The 21,547-nt window shown below is 44.8% G+C and overlaps 1 protein-coding gene across 4 annotated transcripts in view; it reads left to right on the top strand.

Annotated features, from left to right (window-relative positions):
* Positions 1-21,547, top strand: part of MAPK14 (mitogen-activated protein kinase 14) — a 78,971-nt gene that overhangs the window by 13,280 nt on the left and 44,144 nt on the right. For all 4 annotated transcript variants that reach the window (XM_066359545.1, XM_066359544.1, XM_066359546.1 and 1 more), the window contains exon 2: positions 15,131-15,260. In XM_066359545.1, the coding sequence (XP_066215642.1) occupies positions 15,131-15,260 (130 nt within the window). The remainder of the gene's footprint in view (positions 1-15,130; positions 15,261-21,547) is intronic.

Raw genomic sequence — 21,547 nt, 5'->3', positions numbered from 1 at the left:
TAATAACCTGAAGATTTCTATTACTGTAGGTACTCAGGGCAACATAATTTTGAAAGTTTGAAGTGTCTCTTTGTGTTTGTGTGTATATTTATGTTTTAGACTTACGGTAGGAAAGGAAATCTGTTGATCATATGGTGTTAAGTGCTCACCAGTGTATAAAGGAAATAGACATAATATGTTGATGAACTGTATATCAAAAGGTATTGATATGTATAGAGATATGGGGGCACTGTGGGGTCTAGTAGAGAATTAGATATGAGATGGACTGTCCTGCTGGCGGAATATCTTAATAGGGTGAACCCATTGTTCTTATGCTGGTTGTGCTTCAGAATCACTTGTGAACTTTTTCACATGGAGGTGCATGGGTCCTACCCCCAGAAATTAAGAATTAGGTCTGGAATAGGGCTGAGACAACTGCATTTTTCTAGATAATAGAGAGCTGTTACAGTTTCTTAAGTTGTAAAGTAGTGAGGAAAAGTGTTTTTATTTTTTAAATTTTTAATTAATTTATTTTTTTTCAGTGAGAGGAGGGGAGATAGTGAGACAGACTCCCACATGTGCCCAACCAGGGTCCACCTGGCAACGCCTGTCTGGGGCCATTGCTCGAATCAACCAACCTATCCTCGGTGCCTGAGGCCGATGCTTGGACCAACTGAGCCACTGGCTGCAGGAGAGGGAGCGGGAGAGAAGTGGGAGAAGGAGGGGGAAAGGAGAGATGGTCACCTCTGTTGTGGGCCCTGACTGGGAAATAAACCTGTATGCTGGGCCAATGCTCTATCCACTGAATTAACCGGCCAGGGCCAGAAAAGTGTTTTTAAATTGGTCTCACTGGATGTATAGAATAGCTTGGAGGAAGCAAATGTGCTGCTTTATAAAAAGTCTTCAGTAATTTCTGTGTCTGTTCATTCGGATTCCCCAGCTAGATTTCTGAGTTCCCCTAGGGCGGGAAATCCCTGCATAGGTGTGTGTGTTTACTGATCTTGCCGTGTGTTCCAGGCGCTGGGCTAAGTAGGTTTTTTGTTTGTTTGTTTTTGTTTGTTTGTTTTTACAAGGACAGAGAGAGAGTCAGAGAGAGGGACAGACAGACAGGAACGGAGAGAGATGAGAAGCATCAATCATCAGTTTTTCGTTGTTCATTGATTGCTTTCTTATATGTGCCTTGACCGTGGGCCTTCAGCAGACCGAGTAACCCCTTGCTTGAGCCAGCGACCTTGGGTCCAAGCTGGTGAACTTTTTTTTTTTTTGCTCAAGCCAGATGAGCCTACACTTGGGGTCTTGAACCTGGGTCCTCCGCATCCCAGTCTGACGTTCTATCCACTGCGCCACCGCCTGGTCAGGCTGGGCTAGGTAGGTTTTGAGGATAAATTGTAGCTTCTGCTCACCCTCACAGTCTAAATTGGGAAATAAATATATAAAAGAATAGCCTTATGCAGCTCAGTGTTATTAAGTATTGGCTACATTATATTGCTGATCTTAGTAGTTCCTAGATCTTTTTTTTTTTTTTTTTTTGCATTTTTCTGAAGCTGGAAACAGGGAGAGACAGTCAGACAGACTCCCGCATGCACCCGACCGGGATCCACCCGGCACGCCCACCATGGGGCGACGCTCTGCCCACCAGGGGGCGATGCTCTGCCCATCCTGGGCGTCGCCATGTTGCGACCAGAGCCACTCTAGTGCCTGGGGCAGAGGCCACAGAGCCATCCCCAGCGCCCGGGCCATCTTTGCTCCAATGGAGCCTTGGCTGCGGGAGGGGAAGAGAGAGACAGAGAGGAAGGCGCGGCGGAAGGGTGGAGAAGCAAATGGGTGCTTCTCCTGTGTGCCCTGGCCGGGAATCGAACCCGGGTCCTCCGCACACTAGGCCGACGCTCTACCGCTGAGCCAACCGGCCAGGGCCAGTAGTTCCTAGATCTTAAAAATTGCTAAATGAGCCTGACCAGGTGGTGGCGCAGTGGATAGAGCATTGGACTGGGATGCGGAGGACCCAGGTTTGAGACCCCGAGGTCGCCAGCTTGAGCGCAGGCTCATCTGGTTTGAGCAAAAGCTCACCAGCTTGGACCCAAGGTCGCTGGCTCGAGCAAGTGGTTACTTGGTCTGCTGAAGGCCCGCGGTCAAGGCACATATGAGAAAGCAACCAATGAACAACTAAGGTATCGCAACAAAAAACTGATGATTGATGCTCCTCATCTCTTTCCGCTCCTGTCTGTCTGTCCCTATCTATCCCTCTCTCTGACTCTCTCTCTGTCTCTGGAAAAAAAAAATTGCTAAATGAGTATGCATATTAACTTGTAGACATTATATTTAGTTATCCATAGCATTGACAACAAATGATCGAGGATTTGGGCCTTAATCAATTACAGTTTAATGATCAGCCTTATTTAACCGTCAATTCAGAGATTGACTCAACCTCACATTTGAGAATAAGAGATCTAATAACAGATGCTGAAATGTTACTATGCGATAAGCCCCCATGCATGTTCATTTCAACTCGGAACGTTTAAAGTTACCTGCCATGTAGAGTTCATAGAGTAGTACGTTCACATAATTGTCTTGAGCCTCAAAACAGCATGGTGAGGGAAGCAGGGCTGGTGACACCACCATTTCAGTGATTTGGGAACAGGCTCCTAGCAGCTTGGGCCAGGAGCTTGTGCTAGGGAGCACCAGAACCAGAACTGGAGCTCTGGTCTCACTCCGCGTTCCGCTTTCTTCGTAGCTGCGTGTGCTTGTGCAGAGTAGAAGTTTTTGAGCTCAGGTCACCAAAATACTGCAGACAGACCATTCAGTAGGATGCAAAGGTAGCTTTGTTCAATGGCGTGTCAGTGATTTTTCTAGAGCACTAAAAAGATGGTATCTAGTGTTCCCATGAGTAAATGAGCTATCTTGAAATTTTCAGTGTTTTGACTTCAAGAAATCAAGTTGCTTTGGGGTGGTGAGCACAATACAGTAGACAGGTGTTGTATTATGGAACTGCCTGCCTGAAACCTATATAATTTTATTAACCGGTGCCATCCCAATAAATTGAATTTAAAAATCCAGTTGGTAAGTGTAATGGTTTTAAAATATGGCATACATTATTTGATAGGCCTCCCTTCAAGAGCTGTGGCTTCATTCTCCTCCCCTGGAGTGAAGACTATACTTAGTAACTCGTATCTCTAATGCATAGGTTTGGCAGAAACAATGGCATGTGACTCTGGGGATAGGTCATAAAAGACATTGTGGCCCCTGTCTTGCTCTTTTTCTCTGAGATCAGTTGCTCTAGGGCAGTTTCTCAACCTTGGTACTATTGACATTTTGGGCCTAATTAACTCTTTGAAGTGAAGGATGTTTAGCACTATCCCTGGCCTTGACTCACTAGCTGTCAGCAGCATAGACCTCCCCTGCCCTCCACACACAGCTAAAAATGCCTGACATTGTCACATGTCCCCTGGGGGCTACAGGTACAGTGGCCCTCTGTGGAGAACCTCTGTTGAGAAGGCGCGGAGGCGGCCCTGTGGAGAACTGAGGCCTGCTGGCCCCTGTGCGGGGGCCTTCCTGGAAGTGGGCCCCCAAACTCACTCCGGCCTCCCCAGAACCATAGCTGGCCAGCATCTTGTCTGCGACCTCATGAGAGAGACAGTAGTCTCTCAGCCAGAAACACCCAGCTAAGCTGTTCCCAAGTTCCTGACGCACAAACACTGTGAGATAATAAATCTTAGTTAAAGACACGAGATTTGGTGGTAATGTATTATCCTGCATTAGATAACTAATACACTAAGTATTGCTGTCAAATGTGCCCTGTCCTATACAGTGGAGAATCACAGGAAAACCCGAAAGTTGTGGAGACACGTCTGTGCCTGCTATGTACTTCTGTACTCATGTTCAGAGAATGTATTTGCAGGAGGCTTTTTCTGGACGTGAATCTTATATAAACGCTGTGAAAACTGTTCCATTGTAGCGGCAAGGATAGTTACAATGTAATATGAGTTTAATAGTTCAGACTTGCTTGAAAGGAGTTAAATTGATAACTTCAAAAACATTTGTTACTAAAATTTTCAAACACACAGAAGAGGAGGGTGTACTGATGGTGACAGCATTCTAATGAGGATTTGGAGAGTAATCCCTTTTAAAAGAATAGTCCACACATGGTATCTTTGCAATTGATGTTGTGGAATGACCACTGCTCATGATGCAGATGGATCACTTCACATTTGCAATCAGAGAATGTGCTAATTGACCCTGGGTTCCACTGTAGCTTTTCAAGCTTCATGAAGAGCCTGGCTGTGGTGGCACAGTGGATAAAGTGTCAACCAGGAACGCTGAGGTCCCTGTTTCAAAACACTGGGCTCGCCTGGGAGTTGATAATTCCTGCTCCTTTCTTCTTCTTTCTTCTTTCTTCTTTCTTCTTCCTTCTTCCTCCTCCTCCTCCTCCTCCTCCTTCTTCCTCATTTCTCCTCCTCCTCGTCCTCCTCCTTCTCCTCCTTCTTCCTCCTTCTTTCTCCTCCTCCTCGTTCCTCCTCCTCCTCCTTATTCCTCCTCCTCCTCCTTCTTCCTCCTCCTTTCTCCTCCTCCTCCTTCTTCCTCCTCCTCCTCCTTCCTCCTCCTTCCTCCTCCTTTCTCCTCCTCCTCCTCCTCCTCCTCCTCCTCCTTATTCTTCCTTCTTCCTCCTCCTCCTCCTTCTTCCTCCTCCTCCTCCTTCCTCCTCCTTTCTCCTCCTCCTCCTCCTCCTCCTTCTCCCTCCTCTTTCCCTTCCTCCTCCTCTCTCCTCTTTCCCTTCCTCCTCCTCCCCCCCTCCCCTCTCTAAAAATGAATAAATAAATAAATAATCTTTAAAGATTCATGAAGAAATAGAAAATGATTGTATTTTTCAGATGGAACTTGCAGCAAACGATTGATTGCATTATACATTTTAATCTCAAATGGGTTTAGGTTTTTAGGTCGTGTGTCTGAGAGATTGTCTGCTTTGTCTGAGGGCTAGTTTTCCTCAGCGCAGTAAAAGTTGAGGCCGTTGTGGCACACATTTTTGCTCCAATGGTTTAGAAGCCTTTGCAGCAGGAACTGAACCGGATTAGGAATGGCAAGTATCTAGCATGTGTGTTGCTACTCTCTGGGTCCCTGCCCCACAGCTACTGTCCCTAGTAAATTCTATCAAGTATATTTTCCTATCTGAATAAGATTTTCATGAAAGTTCTAAACTTGCAAAAAAAGTTCCCGAACTGCAAGTTCAGCAAGGCCAGTGATCAATTCAATGACTTTTTTGGGGTGTGTGTGTGTGTGTGTTTTAATTTTTTATTGACTTTAAAGAGAGGAAGGGAGAGAGTGAGAGAAGAAACACCAGTCTGTTCCTGTCTGTGCCCGACCCGGGATCAAGCCGGCGACCTCTGTGCTTCCCAGATGATGCTAACCAACCGAGCTATCTGGCCAGGGCTTAAGTCTCTTTGAGAAGAATTTTTAAAAAACCAAAAAGCTGGGGATTGGTTGCATTGCACATACTTGTAACAGTTGTATTTATACCATCTGATTGTCTTCCCATCAATATGGAAGGGTTATTGTCAGAGACTCCGTTTAAAAACACTATGATAGTGCGAAGAGTGGAATTTTTATTTAAAAAATTCAAAGTGTTATAGAAACATTAAGATATTTGAGAACTAGTGGTGACATTAAAAGAAAGCCCACAGTGTTCAAACGTTATGAGTTTCTGAAGTCAATTTTAAATTTCTTTCTACTCTGAAGAATATTTTTTGAGATTCCTAAATCAAAATGTCAGCTTCAGTTTTTGCATAAAGTTGCCTTTATTTTCATGTTATTTCCAAAATGGAGGGGCAGAACATAAGCATCAAAACTACAGGGATTCTTGCATATAATGTGTCTGAATTCAGAAAAGAGGAAAAGGGAGGTTTCTGTAGCAGAGGGGCATAGGTACCGAAAATATTCCCAGTACGGCGTTTTAGTTTGTATCAAGTATTATAAGTAAAGAGAAAGTACCAAGTTAGTAGTCTGAGTTATGTAGTTATTTTGAAGGCTGTTATTAACTTGAATTCAGTTGGAAAAAAGCCTCAAATTGTACGATCCATAAAAGAGTAAATATTTCCATTAACTTCCAAAAGTAAATAAAATCGTGTTTATCTTGTTAACCATTATCAAGGGCTCATTCTTCCTTATTAACATCATTTGGGGATTAGAGACGTCATCTATGACCATTGAAAGACATTGTAACATTACTTACAATCCCCACAAAGTACTCAGAGACTTGCCAGATGATTGCTTATTCTTCATTCTCTTGGGGAAAATCCAAATGGTGTTTTGAGAAAAATCCTCGTGCGGTCATTAGTATCCTCGCGCTGGGCGTGGACACTTGTCCAGGTTGGGCAATACATCGCCTTTATAAGAGGTTGTCTCCCTTCCTCTACCCACCAACTCAGCTGACTGTCGAAGCGTATTGACCAGCCTTTGTCTTGGCAACAGAGCCATGTGTCAGTCATGGAACATAAACCCTGTCCCTACGTCTCTGTACCGATCACAAGCTCGATCGCTGGAAATCATCTTTGGAGGATTATCTAAGGAATATGGAGCTTATTGTCAATTTTTCCAAACACACTTGAGATTTCCCCTTGGATTAACCCTGTGGGAGCTGTGTGCCACGCTGTTTTCTAGTCTCCTTCCTCCTTTGCTAATAATGACCTGTATTTTGCTTTATGAAGTTCTCTGCTGATGGATGCTCTGAGAGCCACCTGAAACACACTATATTGTATTTGTATAAGGATTATTTTGATAGGACTTTTTTTTTTTTTTTGCCACATTATCAGTGTTTCCTTCATAAATATACGCAGGAGGACCGTTTCTCTGGTTTGATTACAGGAATAATTATGCCTCACTTTGGTTCTCCTGAGTACCTGGTTTGTTTTTATTGTATGGTTCCTGTGACGCATGTATTAACTGGTTGTGTTTTTTTGGTGATGGCTTTAGTGGACTCGGAGCCAAATTTGAGGCCCACCTCTAACCGTAGTTAGAAAGTTTCTCCTGATAAACGTTTTATGCTAACCTTACCCATATTGAGTTTCTTACTTATCTTGTTTTTTCCTTCATCACTTTAACTGTTAGGTCAAGTTGTGATGGTCTGTTTCCAGGCTGCTTTGAATCCATTGTGGAATAAAGCAGGGTGGTGTATGTAAATAATCTTAGAAGTTTAACAGAATGACTTTAGGATGTATTGAGAACCTGGTAAGCCCTGGCCGGTTGGCTCAGCAGTAGAGTGTCTGCTGGGTACGTGGATGTCCTGGGTTTGATTCCTGGTCAGGGCACACAGGAGAAACGACCATCTACTTCTCCCCCCCCCTTACATCCTCTCTCTATCCCTCCCCATTCCTCCCCACCCAGCAGCCATGGCTTATTTGAGCAAGTTGGCTCCCGGTGCTGAATAAGGCTCTATGGCCTCACCTCAGGCGCTGAAATAACTCAGTTTCCGAGCAACGGAGCAGTGGCTCCAGATGGACAGAGCACTGCTCTATAGGGGGCTTGCCGGGTGGATCCCTGTCAGGGTGCATGCAGAAGTCTGTCTCTGCCTCCCTGCCTCTCACTTAAAAAAAAAAAAGAACATAGTAAGCCTTTTTGAGGAGTGGAGGGGCAGTTGGGGGGAGGCAAGTATGAATGTGTAACAAAGCATTCAGTTTCCTTAATGAATGTTGTTATGTCCTAGGCACTACATCCATGAACAGCAGTAGATGAGTGACAGTGACCTCCTAATAATTATAAGAACTGCTTTTAATGAATTTTATGTTTATTCCTTGATTTTGTTAAACCACATCAATGATTTTATAAAATGTGAATTAACTGTATAACTTTGGAAGACCGCGTGTGAATTTACATTCAGGGGGTAAATTTACTAAGCAGTGTATCCTGAATTTTAGGTGGGACAACCTGATCCATAAAAGTAATTCCATTTTACGATGTTTATGAAAACAAGGTTTTATTTGTAGTTGTAGTGTTTCAAATGTAATTGAAGAGGAATCTTCCCAACTGGTAATACTAGTAAGTGAATCATGATAAAAGCAAAGCCGAAAGCTGGTCCCAGGGTTCCCCTTGTTCCTGGCAGCTTGACGTCCTGGAGAAAGAGTGAGCGTTGAAATTAGACAGGTGTGGGTTTGAGTCCCACTGCATGTGAGTTGCGTGACCTTGGGCGAGTTGTTAATGTTTCTGACCATTTGTTTCTTATTTTGGAAAGTCAATATAACTTTATCTCATAAAGTTATTAGTGTAAATGTTAAACATTTCCAAAATAATGTGGCATACTCGGGAATTCAATAAATTTGAATTTCTTCTCAGTTGGTTTCTTCTCCTTCAATTGATTTTTTTCCTTCTTTTTTTTTCCTTCAATTGATTTTATCAGATGATTTGTTTTTAATTATTAGGAATTTCTGCTTTTGGTAATTACAATGTTCAGTTTAGGACGAGACATGTGATTTCTCCTCTCTCCTAACCCTGCTTTGATCGGTGATAGAAACAGGAGGCCGGGTGGAGCAGTGAGCTGCTGAAAGAAGGCGGGGCGGGGCGGGTTGGCTAGTCCTCACTTCAGCGGCTTTGGCTAAGGGGATTGTAAGGAATCGGCAGAGGGCAGCTTCTCTGGACAGTTCCCGCTTGTTCTCTCTTGTAAGAACTATGCTTTAAAAAGGGAGTGTGTGTCCTTTGAAATAAAAATTTTAGTCTGTTCTGAGGAAATGGTGCAATTATGGAAGAAGCAGTGTGAATTAAGTCCATTATAGTAGTATTAGGAGTGTGTGTGTGTGTGTGTGTGTGTGTGTGAGTGTGTGTGTGTGTGTGAATGTGAATGGAATGGCTATAATGCCTACCAATAAGAGAATGACTGAATAGACTTTGATACAGATATTTAATGAAGTTACTGTTAATGATCATTTACTAAAGTGGAAAATGCTGTAGCTTAGAGATGAAGGATACACATTAATTTAGACTGCATTACGAGTATAACCATGCAAGTATCATTTAAAGAGAATATAATTGTTAATAGTGGTTTTATTAAAGTTTGAGTGTCTCTTTTGTTTTAGGGTAACAAAGCAGATGACTTATGCTTCTAACTTTAATAATCCCCTTATTAAAAGATAAAAGCTCATTTTAAAAAAAAAAAATCAAAAGATGAAAAAATATAAAGAGCAAAAATGTGAACAGTCTGAGTCTGTTATACATTTTCCCCCCTGCATCTGTGCATGCACGTGTATGGGTAGACATTCCTCCCCCACACACAGTAAGGACTGCTCTTCTGAATCTTGCTTTCTTTCCCGGCCGTAATATAACGTGTGTATTCATATGCGGAGGTTCTTGTCGATGGCTGTAACCTGTGGTGCATGAGAATGTGCCATCATTTCAGCTGTCCCCTGTTGGCCGGCAGGCAATTGATGGTTTTGTTCTTGTGAACAGGCTGCAAGGAATATTTATATATTTTTTAACCCGATTTTTATATTTTATGTATAAAATTTTAAACCCAATTTACATAAATATATTTGAAATTGGCGGGCTCTCTGTGTGTAGTACATTTTGGGCAGTCTCTGCTTGCAAATGCGTTTTGTTGTCCCCATTAGAGCAGGGGTCCCCAAACTTTTTACACAGGGGGTCAGTTCACTGTCCCTCAGACCGTTGGAGGGCTGGACTATAAAAAAAACTATGAACAAATCCCTATGCACACTGCACATATCTTATTTTAAAGTAAAAAAACAAAATGGGAACAAATACAATATTTAAAATAAAAAATAAGTAAATTTAAATCAAGAAACTGACCAGTATTTCAATGGGAACTATGGGCCTGCTTTTGGCTAATGAGATGGTCAATGTGCTCCTTTCATTGACCACCAATGAAAGAGGTGCCCCTTCCGGAAGTGCAGCGGGGGCCGGATAAATGGCCTCAGGGGGCCGCATGTGGCCCACAGGCCGTAGTTTGGGGACCCCTGCATTAGAGGGTGAGTTCCCTGACATCAGCCGCTGTGTTTGATGTTTCTTGTGTTCCGCAAGGAATCTCACGAAGGAGATAGATCGGTCAAGACTTAGGGACATTTTGGTACTTGTCAGAGACCCCATTATTGACTCCTTTCAGATTTTACTTTCACATGGAGTAGCTGAACATCAGGGATTGAAAATTCCTAACTAAAGTAATGTATATAGCAGGGGTCGGGAACCTTTTTGGCAGAGAGAGCCATGAACGCCACATATTTTAAAATGTAATTCCATGAGAGCCATACTACGTTATGCATTATCCAATAAAAATTTGGCATTGTCCCAGAGGACAGCTGTGATTGGCTCCAGCCACCCACAACCATGAACATGAGCTGTAGGAAATGAACGGATTGTAATACATGAGAATGTTTTATATATATATATTTTTTTGTTTTTGTTTTTTTTTTTTCTGAAGCTGGAAACGGGGAGAGGCAGTCAGACAGACTCCCGCATGCGCCCGACCGGGATCCACCCGGCACGCCCACCACATAGAGATCTAACAACAGCGACTACCAAACGAAGGTGTCAATAAGTGTAAACTTTAACATTAATATCAGTTTCAAGCATACTTCCATCAAGCATTTATTGAGACCGTACCCTGTGCCGGGCTTTATGCGGAGTCCTATGTAACATGTGCAGTAGTGAATAAAACGGGTGGCACTTGCTGCCCTCAGGATGGGGACGGGGAAGGTGGGCATTAGTAAGGTCTAATACCAGGCCTTCCCCTGGGCTGGGCCCTTTGCTAAAACCTACTGCACAAGTCACCACATTCTGTCCTAAGGAACATCCTACAGGTTAGGTGTAAACACAACCCGGGTTTCCTGCGTGAGGCCGAGAGACTTTAATTAACTTCCTCAAGGCTATCTAGCTACTAAGTGGCAGCACAAATTAAAATAAAATCCCAGCAGCCTAATACTTTAAGCTCCTGCCCTTATTTAACCGCTGTGCTGATTTGAAAATCAATGTGTAGCAATAAATGGTAATAGTACCTACCTATCGGGTACTGATTAATCCTAGCCTGCCTTTGATGAATAGATACAGGAGTCAAATAGGGACTGAAATATGTAGTTGATTACCGTAAAGCCGGCACGGAGAATGCCTTCTGATGTTGGCCCTGCAGCTCGGGTGAGCTTCTTACCTTTCCCCGCAGGACTGAGCAAGCGCTCCGAGTCCCGGGCAGGTGAGCTGGCCATCCGAGGATCTGTATCCCTTGCTCTGGGGCGCCCCCCGCAGGCTTGCCCGCAGCAGGGAGGAGAAAGTGCTGAGCCAGGCAAACTCTGAGGGAGAGGTGAAGAGAATGGGTCACCGGGGGCAGTGACCGTTTCTCCTGTCTGCCCAGCGCCAGGGAGGGCTTTGAGAAGAGTGCCAGTTGACTTGGTACTTCCCAGAAGGGAGAAGTACTGTTTCGTGGGTTTGCAGGAACGTGGGGAGTGGGCCAGAAGAGAGGCCGCCTCCCTCTCTGTGGGATGGGGTAGGAGGCAGGGAGGGTGTCGGGACAGAACAACTGCTTGGGACCTCTTAGCTACATCTCATCTTTGAGGGGTTGACCAGGCCGCCGCTTCAAGGAGAAGGATTCTGCTGGTGTCAGGGTGTGGGGAGAAGAGCCCTTCAGGAACCAGGAGCTGGCGTGCCCAGATCACGCAGTGTCCGAGGGGCAGGGAGGACTAGCACTGACCACGGTGGGGTGATCACTGGTGGTCAGGTCATCTAAGCCTCCTAGGCTGGTCGGAAATTTGCATTTTATTTTATATGCCAAGGAAATTCTTTCTTGGAGGATCTGCAGCAGGGGAGTGGTGTCCTCTCGGTTATACTTATGGAAGGTTGTACTGGATGCTTGCGGGGAGTATATTAGGACGGCACAGGAGGCAGGGAGAGCAGTGTGAAGAGGAGCTGGTGACGCGGATGGTGCGGGACCAGGGAGACAAGGGACACGGGGTCAGAGGTGTGTTTTGGAAGTGGAAACCATCAGACTCTGACCAATTGCGTGGGGGTGGGGGGGCAGAAGACTAGAGGAAGGGACCAATCAAGGGTGGTATGCAAATGTCCTCTGGAAGCAGCCGATGGAAAGCCCGTTGTTGGGGTAAAGGAGGCGGGGAGAACTAGTCTAAGGTGCTTAAGTATTTTTAGGGAGATGTCACTTCTGAGGGCACCCAGATAACACCAGCACCGCCAGTCCACGGAGCAGCGGCCCTCCCACTCCAGCGTGGGCTGACAATTATGTGGAGGGCTTGATCAAGTACAGGCTTCCTGCACCCACGTCAGGCTTTCTGAGTGGGGAGGTCAGGGGTGGCCCCTGAGCGTGTGCATTTCTGTAAGTTCCTAGGTGAGAACCAGCCTGCTGGTCTAGGGACCACACCTGCAGAACCACCGGAGACCTTGAACTGATGGGAGCCGTCAGGGCAGTTTCTCGTTTGTCTGGTGAGGGTGGGCAGTAACTAGAGCGTATTTATGCCGATGGGACTGATCCCTTAGGTAGGGAGAAGCTGAGGATTGAGGATGTACGAGAGAAGGGGACCGGGGAGCTAAGTCCTTGAAAGGGTGAGGGAGGAGGATGCTCTGAAGCAGGTATTGAAGTCTTGTTTTTATTTCCTTTATTGATTGATTTTAGAAGGGGTCGGACATGGATCTGCTCCTGAATGTGCCCTGAGCGGGGATTAAACCAGCCACCCCTGCGCTTCGGGACAGTGCTCTGACCACCCAAGCTCCCCGGCCAGGGTGAAGTCTTGGGTTCTTATAAGAAAGGGTATGCGTCCTTGGTTGCAGCAAGAGAGAAAGCAGGAAGATGGGTCCGGTGCCGATGGGCTTGTGGCATTAGTGACAGGCCGGCGGAGCTCCTGTTTGACGCGGTCTGTGTTCTCCGTGAGGGCGTGGGCTGCTCCTGTGCAAGGAGGGTGCACTGGAGATCTGAGGAGAGAGCCGGTGGCAAATGCTGACGTTGAGTAGGAAAATCAGCTGTAAGGAGAAGGAAAAAAACAAACAAACAGAATTGCAAGCCTTGTCTGAGTTAAAGGTGAGAAGTTTAAGTGGGAAACCCATCTGTAGGATTGTGCATTCCTTCTTCAACCAGTTAGCTCTTAGATTCAGACATGGAGAATTAAATCGTTGAGATCTCCTAGAGTTAGACTTTGTCTAGGTGAATAAATCGGGGGTGGGGGGTACAAGGGAGCTTAATCCACAGTCTAAGCGGGTGTGAGGGGTAATGAAGACGGGAGAGGGCTACAGGGTAGAAATAAACAACGATGAGGAGGTCAGTGAATAATCGGAGTCAAAGTCCAAGTAAACTAAAGCTAAAAGGCATAGGTTGGGATGGGACCGGGGCAGGGCCGGTGTTCAGACTTTTGTAGGCAGGGCAGTTCTTGGTGGTGGTAGAGGTCCAGGCTGTGGTCACAGCGGTGGCGGGCTGAGGTGGAGTTTCCTGGAGAGGTCAGGATGTTAGATGTGCCCCCCACCGGGATGTTGAGGCTGCCAAGAGTGATGACAGAAGCTGGGAGTGGAGAGAGAGCCTTTCAGATAGGAGCTAACCTTTCAATGAATGGTGGAAAATTCCAGGTCAGTTGGTGAGAGCAGCAGAGAGGGAGAGATGGTTGTGGGCAGGGACTTTTATAAAACAAAGGGAGAGCTACAGTCTGCAAATGGTCATGCTCGTCAAGGCAGACACCTCCCCTATGCGCTGGCCTTGTACCTGGGACATGAGGGAGAGAGTGCCCTCTACATGCCAGGCCGTAAGAGAAGCAGTGTCTTCACGGTCCGCCTTAGTTTCCATTAAAGCCAAGAGGTGAGGGAAGGTTCTGGAAAGGGGTTGAAGGTGTCCGGAAGTCTGTCGCAGATTGCGAGTGGAAGAGCACAAGGACATGGCGTACGGATGTGGGAGTGGAGGTAGGGAACTTCTGGAGCAAGCCCCGAGTCAGACGGGAAAGAGAGTTTGGTGATAACGTGATCTGAGTCTGGTATGCCCGGGAGAGGCTGACGTAAACAGGAGGATGAGGCAGGCTGGAATTAGCCAAGTCGCTAAAAATAATGAACATGCACGTTAAGTTTGCGCAGTGTCCTGCGTGACCAGCCTCTGCTCGCCCCTGACCTCGTCCCCTGCTCCGCTGGCTCCCCGTGCTCACACGCCCTCGGTGTCTTCCTGCCGCTCCAGTACGCCCGGGCTTTTGTACCTGGTCCTTTCCCGTGTTTGCACCTGCCCTTCGGAGAGGCAGCCCAGCAGAGGGTGAACAGCGTGAGCCCTGCTCCCAGACTTCTGCGCTGCCACTTGCTGGCTTTGTGGTGGTGGGCACGTTGCTGAACCCCGCTGGGCTTCCGTTTCCTCATTTGTAAAGTGGGGGTAGGGTAGGGAGGATAATACTACTAACTTCAGAGGGGTGTCGGGGAGTAAAAGCGTTCCACCTTAAAAATGAATGTTCAGACGCTTTAGAACAGTTCCTGGTATGCTCTATAAGTCTTGATCCCATTCTCCTGTTTTATTTAGTCATAGTGTTTATCACTATTTGAAATTATTTTATTATTCTGCTCTTCCCCTCCCCTGAGGGCAGGGATTTGTTGATTTGTCCCCTACTGCATCTCAGTTTATGAGAGGGTCAGATACTCTGTAGGTGCTCAGGACATTTTTGTACTGACTTGTCTTGAGAACAGGGTGGTTTCCAAGGCCTCTGCACTGATCAGGCAGCATACGGTGGCAGAGTGACAGAGGGACTGGGGCAGTGGAGACAGAGGGACCCCGCCATCTGTATGTCAGTCTGTTGGCTCATCTAGATCAGGTGGCCTCTTTTGTTGTGTGTTATTGGGACACAGCCACACCTATTTTTAAATTTACTGTCTGGCTACTTCTCAGCTACAACCACGGAGTTGACGTAGTTGTGGGCAGAGACCTTGAGCCTCACAGAGTCTAACGTATTTACTGCCTGGCCCTCCCCAGAAAAGGTTGCTGAGCTCTGATTTAGATGCTTAGAAAAAAAGAAAAAAAAAGACTCGAGGAAAAATAAGAACGGATTTGTTTGGGTAATGGCCATTTTAGTTTTTATCTTCCTCCTCTTTTGTGCTTTTTCTTTTTTTTACTAGATTTGTTTAATTTGGAAATGAAATAGCCATGTAAATGCTAATTTTGGAGTATTTAGAGCACTTTTAATGATGGGCTTTTTGTTCTTTATTTCCTTAGTGCTGCTTATGACACAAAAACGGGGTTACGTGTGGCAGTGAAGAAGCTGTCTAGACCGTTTCAGTCCATTATTCATGCCAAAAGGACCTACCGGGAACTGCGGTTACTTAAACACATGAAACATGAGAATGTAAGTTCTTCTGCATTCAAGGAACAATAAACTCTGCTCTTAAGTACACTAGAAAAAAACAACAACAACGGTTTTAATTACTGCAAATGGAAATCAAACTTGGGACCACACTTCTTACTCTGGGTGTTCGTGGCCACTGCGCAATGTCGGGTGTCTGCGCAGAGCCTTGGAGTGACATGGATTGGTGCGGTTTCTTGGAGTTGGAGTTTTACTCACAGAATTTTAGAGGAGAAGCATTAAGAAAGGTTTTTAATAAAAAGGGAACTCTTATGAGGTATAAAAATTCATAGGGATTTTTAAGAGAAAATATTTCAAGTTTTTTGTGTTCTTTACCTGGTTTACTTACGGCTATTTTATCAGAATATGGACGTCCATGGGCTTTATTTATTTATTTATTTATTTATTTATTGGAGACAGACAGGAAGGGAGAGAGATGAGGAGCATCAGTTCTTCGTTGCAGCACCGTAGTTCATTGATTGCTTCTCATATGTGCCTTGACTGGGGGGGGGGCAGCTGAGCCAGTGACCCCTTGCTCAAGCCGGTGACCTCAGGGTTTTGAACCTGGGATATTGGTGTCTGAGATCAACACTCCATCCACTGTGTCACTACCAGTTGGGTAGGCGTCCATGGCCTTTTTTGCGGTCATGGCTTATTTCAGTGGAGAACTTTGAGCAAGAGTGCCTTAGGCTCACTGAAAGTTCAGTCAAAGATGGCTATTATTTTATGTACAATTTATTATTGTAATATTTCTTTTTCATCTGCAAAAACAGTTCTACCAGATTTGGGTAGTCTAATAAATGCGACAAAGACACTGTCTAAATTAAATAAATCTTTTCTATCCATGTGGCAATTGGAGGATCATGCCATCCTGCGAAGGTGTGTGTAAGAGTTCTGATACAGTGTTCTAGTGAGTGGACACCTTGGAAAACTGGCAGTGAAGGAACAATTGACTTGGGGACACTTACCGCATTTCCCCATGTGTAAGACACTCCCATGTATAAGACACACCTTAATTTGGGGCCCGAAATTTGCAAAGTAATGTATTACATAAAGTTATTGAAATCAAGTATTATTCATCATAAAATCCATACAACTCCTCATCACTGTCAGAACTCCCATAGCTTGTCCTCGTCTGTGTCTGATGACAGATCACTGTCTTCAACAATGAGTGCAAAAACAAGTGTGAAATAGTGGGCAATGCAAGGAAAGATATCTACAACCGCTGCAGAAGACGCACCCAGTGTTTAGACCCCAAATTTTTCAGGAAAGTGTGCGTCTTACACATCGGGAAATAAGGTGCTTTCCTATATTTCAAAATCAGTTATCAAAGCATTTATGTGGTTGCTCTGTGGAAGGAACTGTCAGCCTTGTAGCATTGCAGGAACAGCGGCCGTGGAGATTTCCAAGTCAACTCACCCTATTGATTAATGGTTACGGTGCGGAGAAAAATTCAAAATCTAAATTTATTACTTGGCTTTTCAGACGTTTTCTGTTTTAATGGTTGAACTTTTTTTTTTTTTTTGTCCATACTGAGAAAAATATCACAGATAAGGGAGTGATACCATATCAATATATATTTCTTTCACAAAGTATGAATTTCTTCCACATTCAGAGCACTGAGACTTAAGTTTGGAATAGGATTACCGGTGCCATTATAATCACAGCTGCAGCTTTTTATTTATTTCCGGGCTTTTTTTCACCTGCAGACTGTTGAGAAAATCCTGTTTTCTATAGGCACCTTTATTTCTAGGCATAATTTTATATGAGCAGCATGTGCAAACCTGAGTTCCAGAAAATGTCAGGGCAGCGCTGCAGCCTTTCCAATCTGTGACATGTTTATAAGAAGCTGGGATTGTGGGAAAGCTGGCAGGAGAGGCTTTATTCCAGGGTCTGCATAAAGTCAACGTGGCCTGGCAGCTTAACTGATGTGTTTACATTTGGATTTTAACACAGAGCATGTATGCTGTTTTTCATTACACGTTAGTAAATGTGACAGAGATATTGCCATAGCTCTTTAAATGTAAAGAATCCTTTGATGTAGCCAAACATGGATGGGTCCCCAAAGGACCTCCAGGAGTCCCTGGGATCCCACTGATGCTGCCTACACGAATTTAAAAACATCTGGTTTAACAGCACTAAATTTTATTGTTTTGCTTTCTTTTTTTTGTTTGTTTGTATTTTTTGTATTTTTCTGAAGCTGGAAACGGGGAGGCAGTCAGACAGACTCCCGCATGTGCCCGACCAGGATCCACCCGGCACGCCCACCAGGGGTCGATGCTCTGCCCATCCGGGGCGTCGCTCTGTCGCCTGGGGCAGAGGCCAAGGAGCCATCCCCAGCACCCGGGCCATCTTTTGCTCCAATGGAGCCTTGGCTGCGGGAGGGGAAGAGAGAGACAGAGAGGAAGGAGAGGGGGAGGGGTGGAGAAGCAGATGGGTGCTTCTCCTGTGTGCCCTGGCCCGGAATCGAACCCAGGACTTCCGCACGCCAGGCCGAGGCTCTACCACTGAGCAAACCGTCCAGGGCCTGTTTTGCTTTCTTTACAGATAAATTAAGCCATTGTGTAAGGCACAGATTATTTGGGCTTCTCTGAATCCATGTCTTGGCTTTCCTAGTGGTCATAAAGCAACAACCTTGTTTTTTTGTAATAAGATCATTTAAAATGTATCTTATATGATATCAGGCTGGTTACACTTAGACCATTTTGTATTTGTAGAAATGAGAGGCGACAGTGATAGATACAATTTTTCTAATTTAGGAAAGGTTACAAGACTCCTTTTAAAAAGAGGGCTGACGGCAGAGGCAGGGTCATGGGGACCAGAGGGACAGCTGTCAGGGAAGGGGGATGAGGGGGTGGGATCAGAGAAGGTGAAGGGATTAGTGAAATTATATATACATAACACATAGATACAGATAACGGGATAGCAAATCCCAGAGGGAAGGGGGGGAGGGAGTTAGGGGGAGGGGGCAAAGGGGGTATATTGGGGACAGGGGGGTGGAAGGGGAGGGTGTTATATTGAGTGGGACACTTGAATCCATGTTAACACAGTAAATGAAAATGAATAAAAACATTTTTAAAAGAGGGCTGACGGTATTAGAAAAACAGGGTTTTAACTTACGTAAATTGTTTCATAAGCAACTTGCTTAATAACAGTCTGTTGTTTTTAAATGAAGATGTTTAGATTCCAGCAGTCTCAGTGTGGAGGGTCACCTGTACCTCGATATGGGTGACTTGTTGTCGGAACAGGGAAGGCACGTGGCCGAGTATTTCATAACCCCCCATTGTGTTGGCAGATGTTTGAGGTGGGAGTGGAAAAGGGACCCAAAGACTTTGACTCAATGTAGAAAAACTCCTGATTTTTTCTAGTCTGCAGACAAGTCTTAGGTGCTTACAATGTAAAAGTGGCTTTACCCAGTAAAGAACCAAGACTTACAAGGAAGCTTAATCAAAGATTTTGAAAGCAACCTGTCCTCTTCACCCTTTGGCTGTCTGGGTACGTGCCACCAGACCGCCCAGGTAAGGACCAGGAGAGCTGTATGTTTGACATTTAAAATGATAAAGGGTCCATTCGACCTCACCAGTGGTGGTGCAGTGGATAGAGCATTGACCTGAGACCCTGAGGACACAGGTTCGAAACCCCGAAGTTGTGGGCTTGAGCCGTGGGGTTGCCAGCTTGCGCATGGGATAGATCATAGACGTGAGCTCATGGTCGCTGGCTTGAGCCCAGGTTGCTGGCTTGAACAAGGGGTCACTGGCTCAGTTGGAGCCCTCTGGTCAAGGCATGTATGAGAAGTAATCAATGAACAACTAAGGTGCCACAACTATGAGTTGACACTTTCATCTCTCTCCCTTTCTGTCTCTCCAAAAAAAAAAAAAAAAAGGCCACGAACTCCCATATTCTGTGGGGTTCAGAGTTACAGCTGTTTGATTCCAGAATGCCTGCTGTGTTTTTAAATTGAAATTGGAGCTTTTTTTTTTTTTTTTTTTTTCTGAAGCTGGAAACGGGGAGGCAATCAGACAGACTCCCGCATGCACCGACCGGGATCCACCTGGCACGCTCACCAGGGGGCGATGCTCTGCCCATCCGGGGCGTCGCTCTGTCGCGACCAGAGCCACTCTAGCACAGAGGCCAAGGAGCCATCCCCAGCACTCGGGCCATCTTTTTGCTCCAATGGAGCCTCGGCTGCGAGAGGGGAAGAGAGAGACAGAGAGGAAGGAGGGGGGTGGAGAAGCATATGGGCGCTTTTCCTGTGTGCCCTGGCCGGGAATTGAACCCGGGACTCCTGCATGCCAGGCCGATGCTCTACCACTGAGCCAACCGGCCAGGGCCGAAATTGGAGCTTTTACTTGAAAATGTTTTGGACTTGCTTTGTTTTTCTATCCTTCAGTTAACCATTGTGTGAATAACCCTGAGCAAACCTGATCTCTAGTGATTTATTTTATTGTGACTTGAGGATGATTTCCCACAATCACAACAGCAAGAGTATAAACTGGTGTAAATTATTTTAAACTTTTCTTTTATTGGGGCAATGGGACATCTCAGATAAAAATAATCAGTGATTAGAAAATGTTGGCACTGGTAAATAAAAGTGACTTCTAGATCTTAGCTGCATAAAATACAAGTGGACCTAGGGGAGAGAGTACTAAAAAGACCAGAAGTTTTAAGGCAGGAATGTATCAAACTGAAGGAACACAATTGTGGTTTAGGTGGAGAAGGACAAAGACAATGATCTGACTGAAATTTAAAGCGCTATGTAAGGATGTTAATATTAATAAGGTCATGGGTACACTGTTGGTGGGAATGTAAGCTGGCCTCACCTTTATGGAGGACAGTTTGATAAGGTTAAGAGGCTTACGTGTCTTGTTGCCTTTGATTCTCTAATTCCATTTCTTTGAAATTTGTTCTGTGGAAGAAAATACAAAATATGCAAAATACACACACACACACACACACACACACACACACACACTTGCAGTGTTCCTTAAATGTCCAAAGATAGGAAATCGGTTAAATTATAGTACATATATACAAATGATCGAGCCTATGACTGAAAAACATTGAAGGACACGAGAAAAGTCATATGTTGAGAGATGAGGCAGGATATAACAGTGTATGTATGCACAGTATAACCCCAGTTTAACGTTTATATACATTGGAAAAATCAAAGGAAACACCTCAAAATGTGAGTTGGAGTGGGAAGTGCAGTTATGGGCCATTCTGGTTTTCCTGTGTGCAGGTACCTGGGTAGGAGTCTGGCGCTGAGCTTATCTGGGTCTTGCTTTCCTTTGGAATAAGATGCAAAGACTTGAGAAACGATTCTCTTTGAATCCCAAGGTCTTTTGTTTTGTTTTGCTTTGTTTTTCTTTTGGATTCAGGCTATAAAATTGAAATTGCTTTTCAAAGTCTGGCATTTGGGTTCTGGCTGGTTTGCTTAGTGGATAGAGCATGTCCCGGGTTCAATCCCCAGTCAGAGCACACATGAGAAGCGACCATCTGCTTCTCTTCCCCTCCCTCTCCCCCTTCTCTCCCCTTTCTCTCTCAGCCAGTGGCTTGGTTAGTCCGAGCATCGGCCTCAGGTGCTGAGGATAGCGCTGTTGATTTGAGCATCCACCCCAGATGGAGGTTGCAGGGTGGATCCCGGGTCAGGGCTTATGCAGGTGTTCTGTCTCTCTATCTCCCCTCCTCTCACTTAAAAAAAGTTGTTTTTTTCTGGTATTTGAATCAGTGGAATAATATTCTAGTTAGAAGTGCTTTTCATGGTAATGTTTTGAGCGTTGGTATTTTACTGTTAGCGCTGTCTGTTTTAACCTGGTTGGTTGGAGAAGCATGCTAATGAGTCCACAGTTTTGGGCCCGCTTAACAAAGACTATTTGGCTTTTGTTTGTTTCATTTCCAGACACAAATGAATTCTAGTTTTTGTTGGCCTTCTCAGTGCCTAACTATGTAAAAATTAGTTGTCTTGGGTTTTAGAAGAAAGGGAGGGGAGTATGTGTGGATTAATCAATATAAATGCTTGACCAGAAAACTTGCTCAAAGACCATGGCTTACTGAGTATTAAGTAGCTCTTTGCTTTATCCTTGTATGAAGATAGCTTTTGTCATTTTTAAATAGTCTTGTATAAATACTTGATAATGATTAAGAAAATTATCTTAATATTAAGAGTATTACAAGAATAATACCAAGAGTATACTGAGAAAATGTTTGGGGATTTTTAAAAATGTCAGTTTTAAAGACTATATAATAACAAAAACTGTTCATGAAATAATACGCATTTAAAAAAAGAAAAA

Source organism: Saccopteryx leptura, chromosome 1 (genome assembly GCF_036850995.1).
Source record: "Saccopteryx leptura isolate mSacLep1 chromosome 1, mSacLep1_pri_phased_curated, whole genome shotgun sequence".
In the NCBI taxonomy this organism is placed as follows: domain Eukaryota; kingdom Metazoa; phylum Chordata; class Mammalia; order Chiroptera; family Emballonuridae; genus Saccopteryx; species Saccopteryx leptura.
Note: the sequence above shows the minus strand (reverse complement) of the source record. Positions and strands in the feature narration are given on the sequence as shown.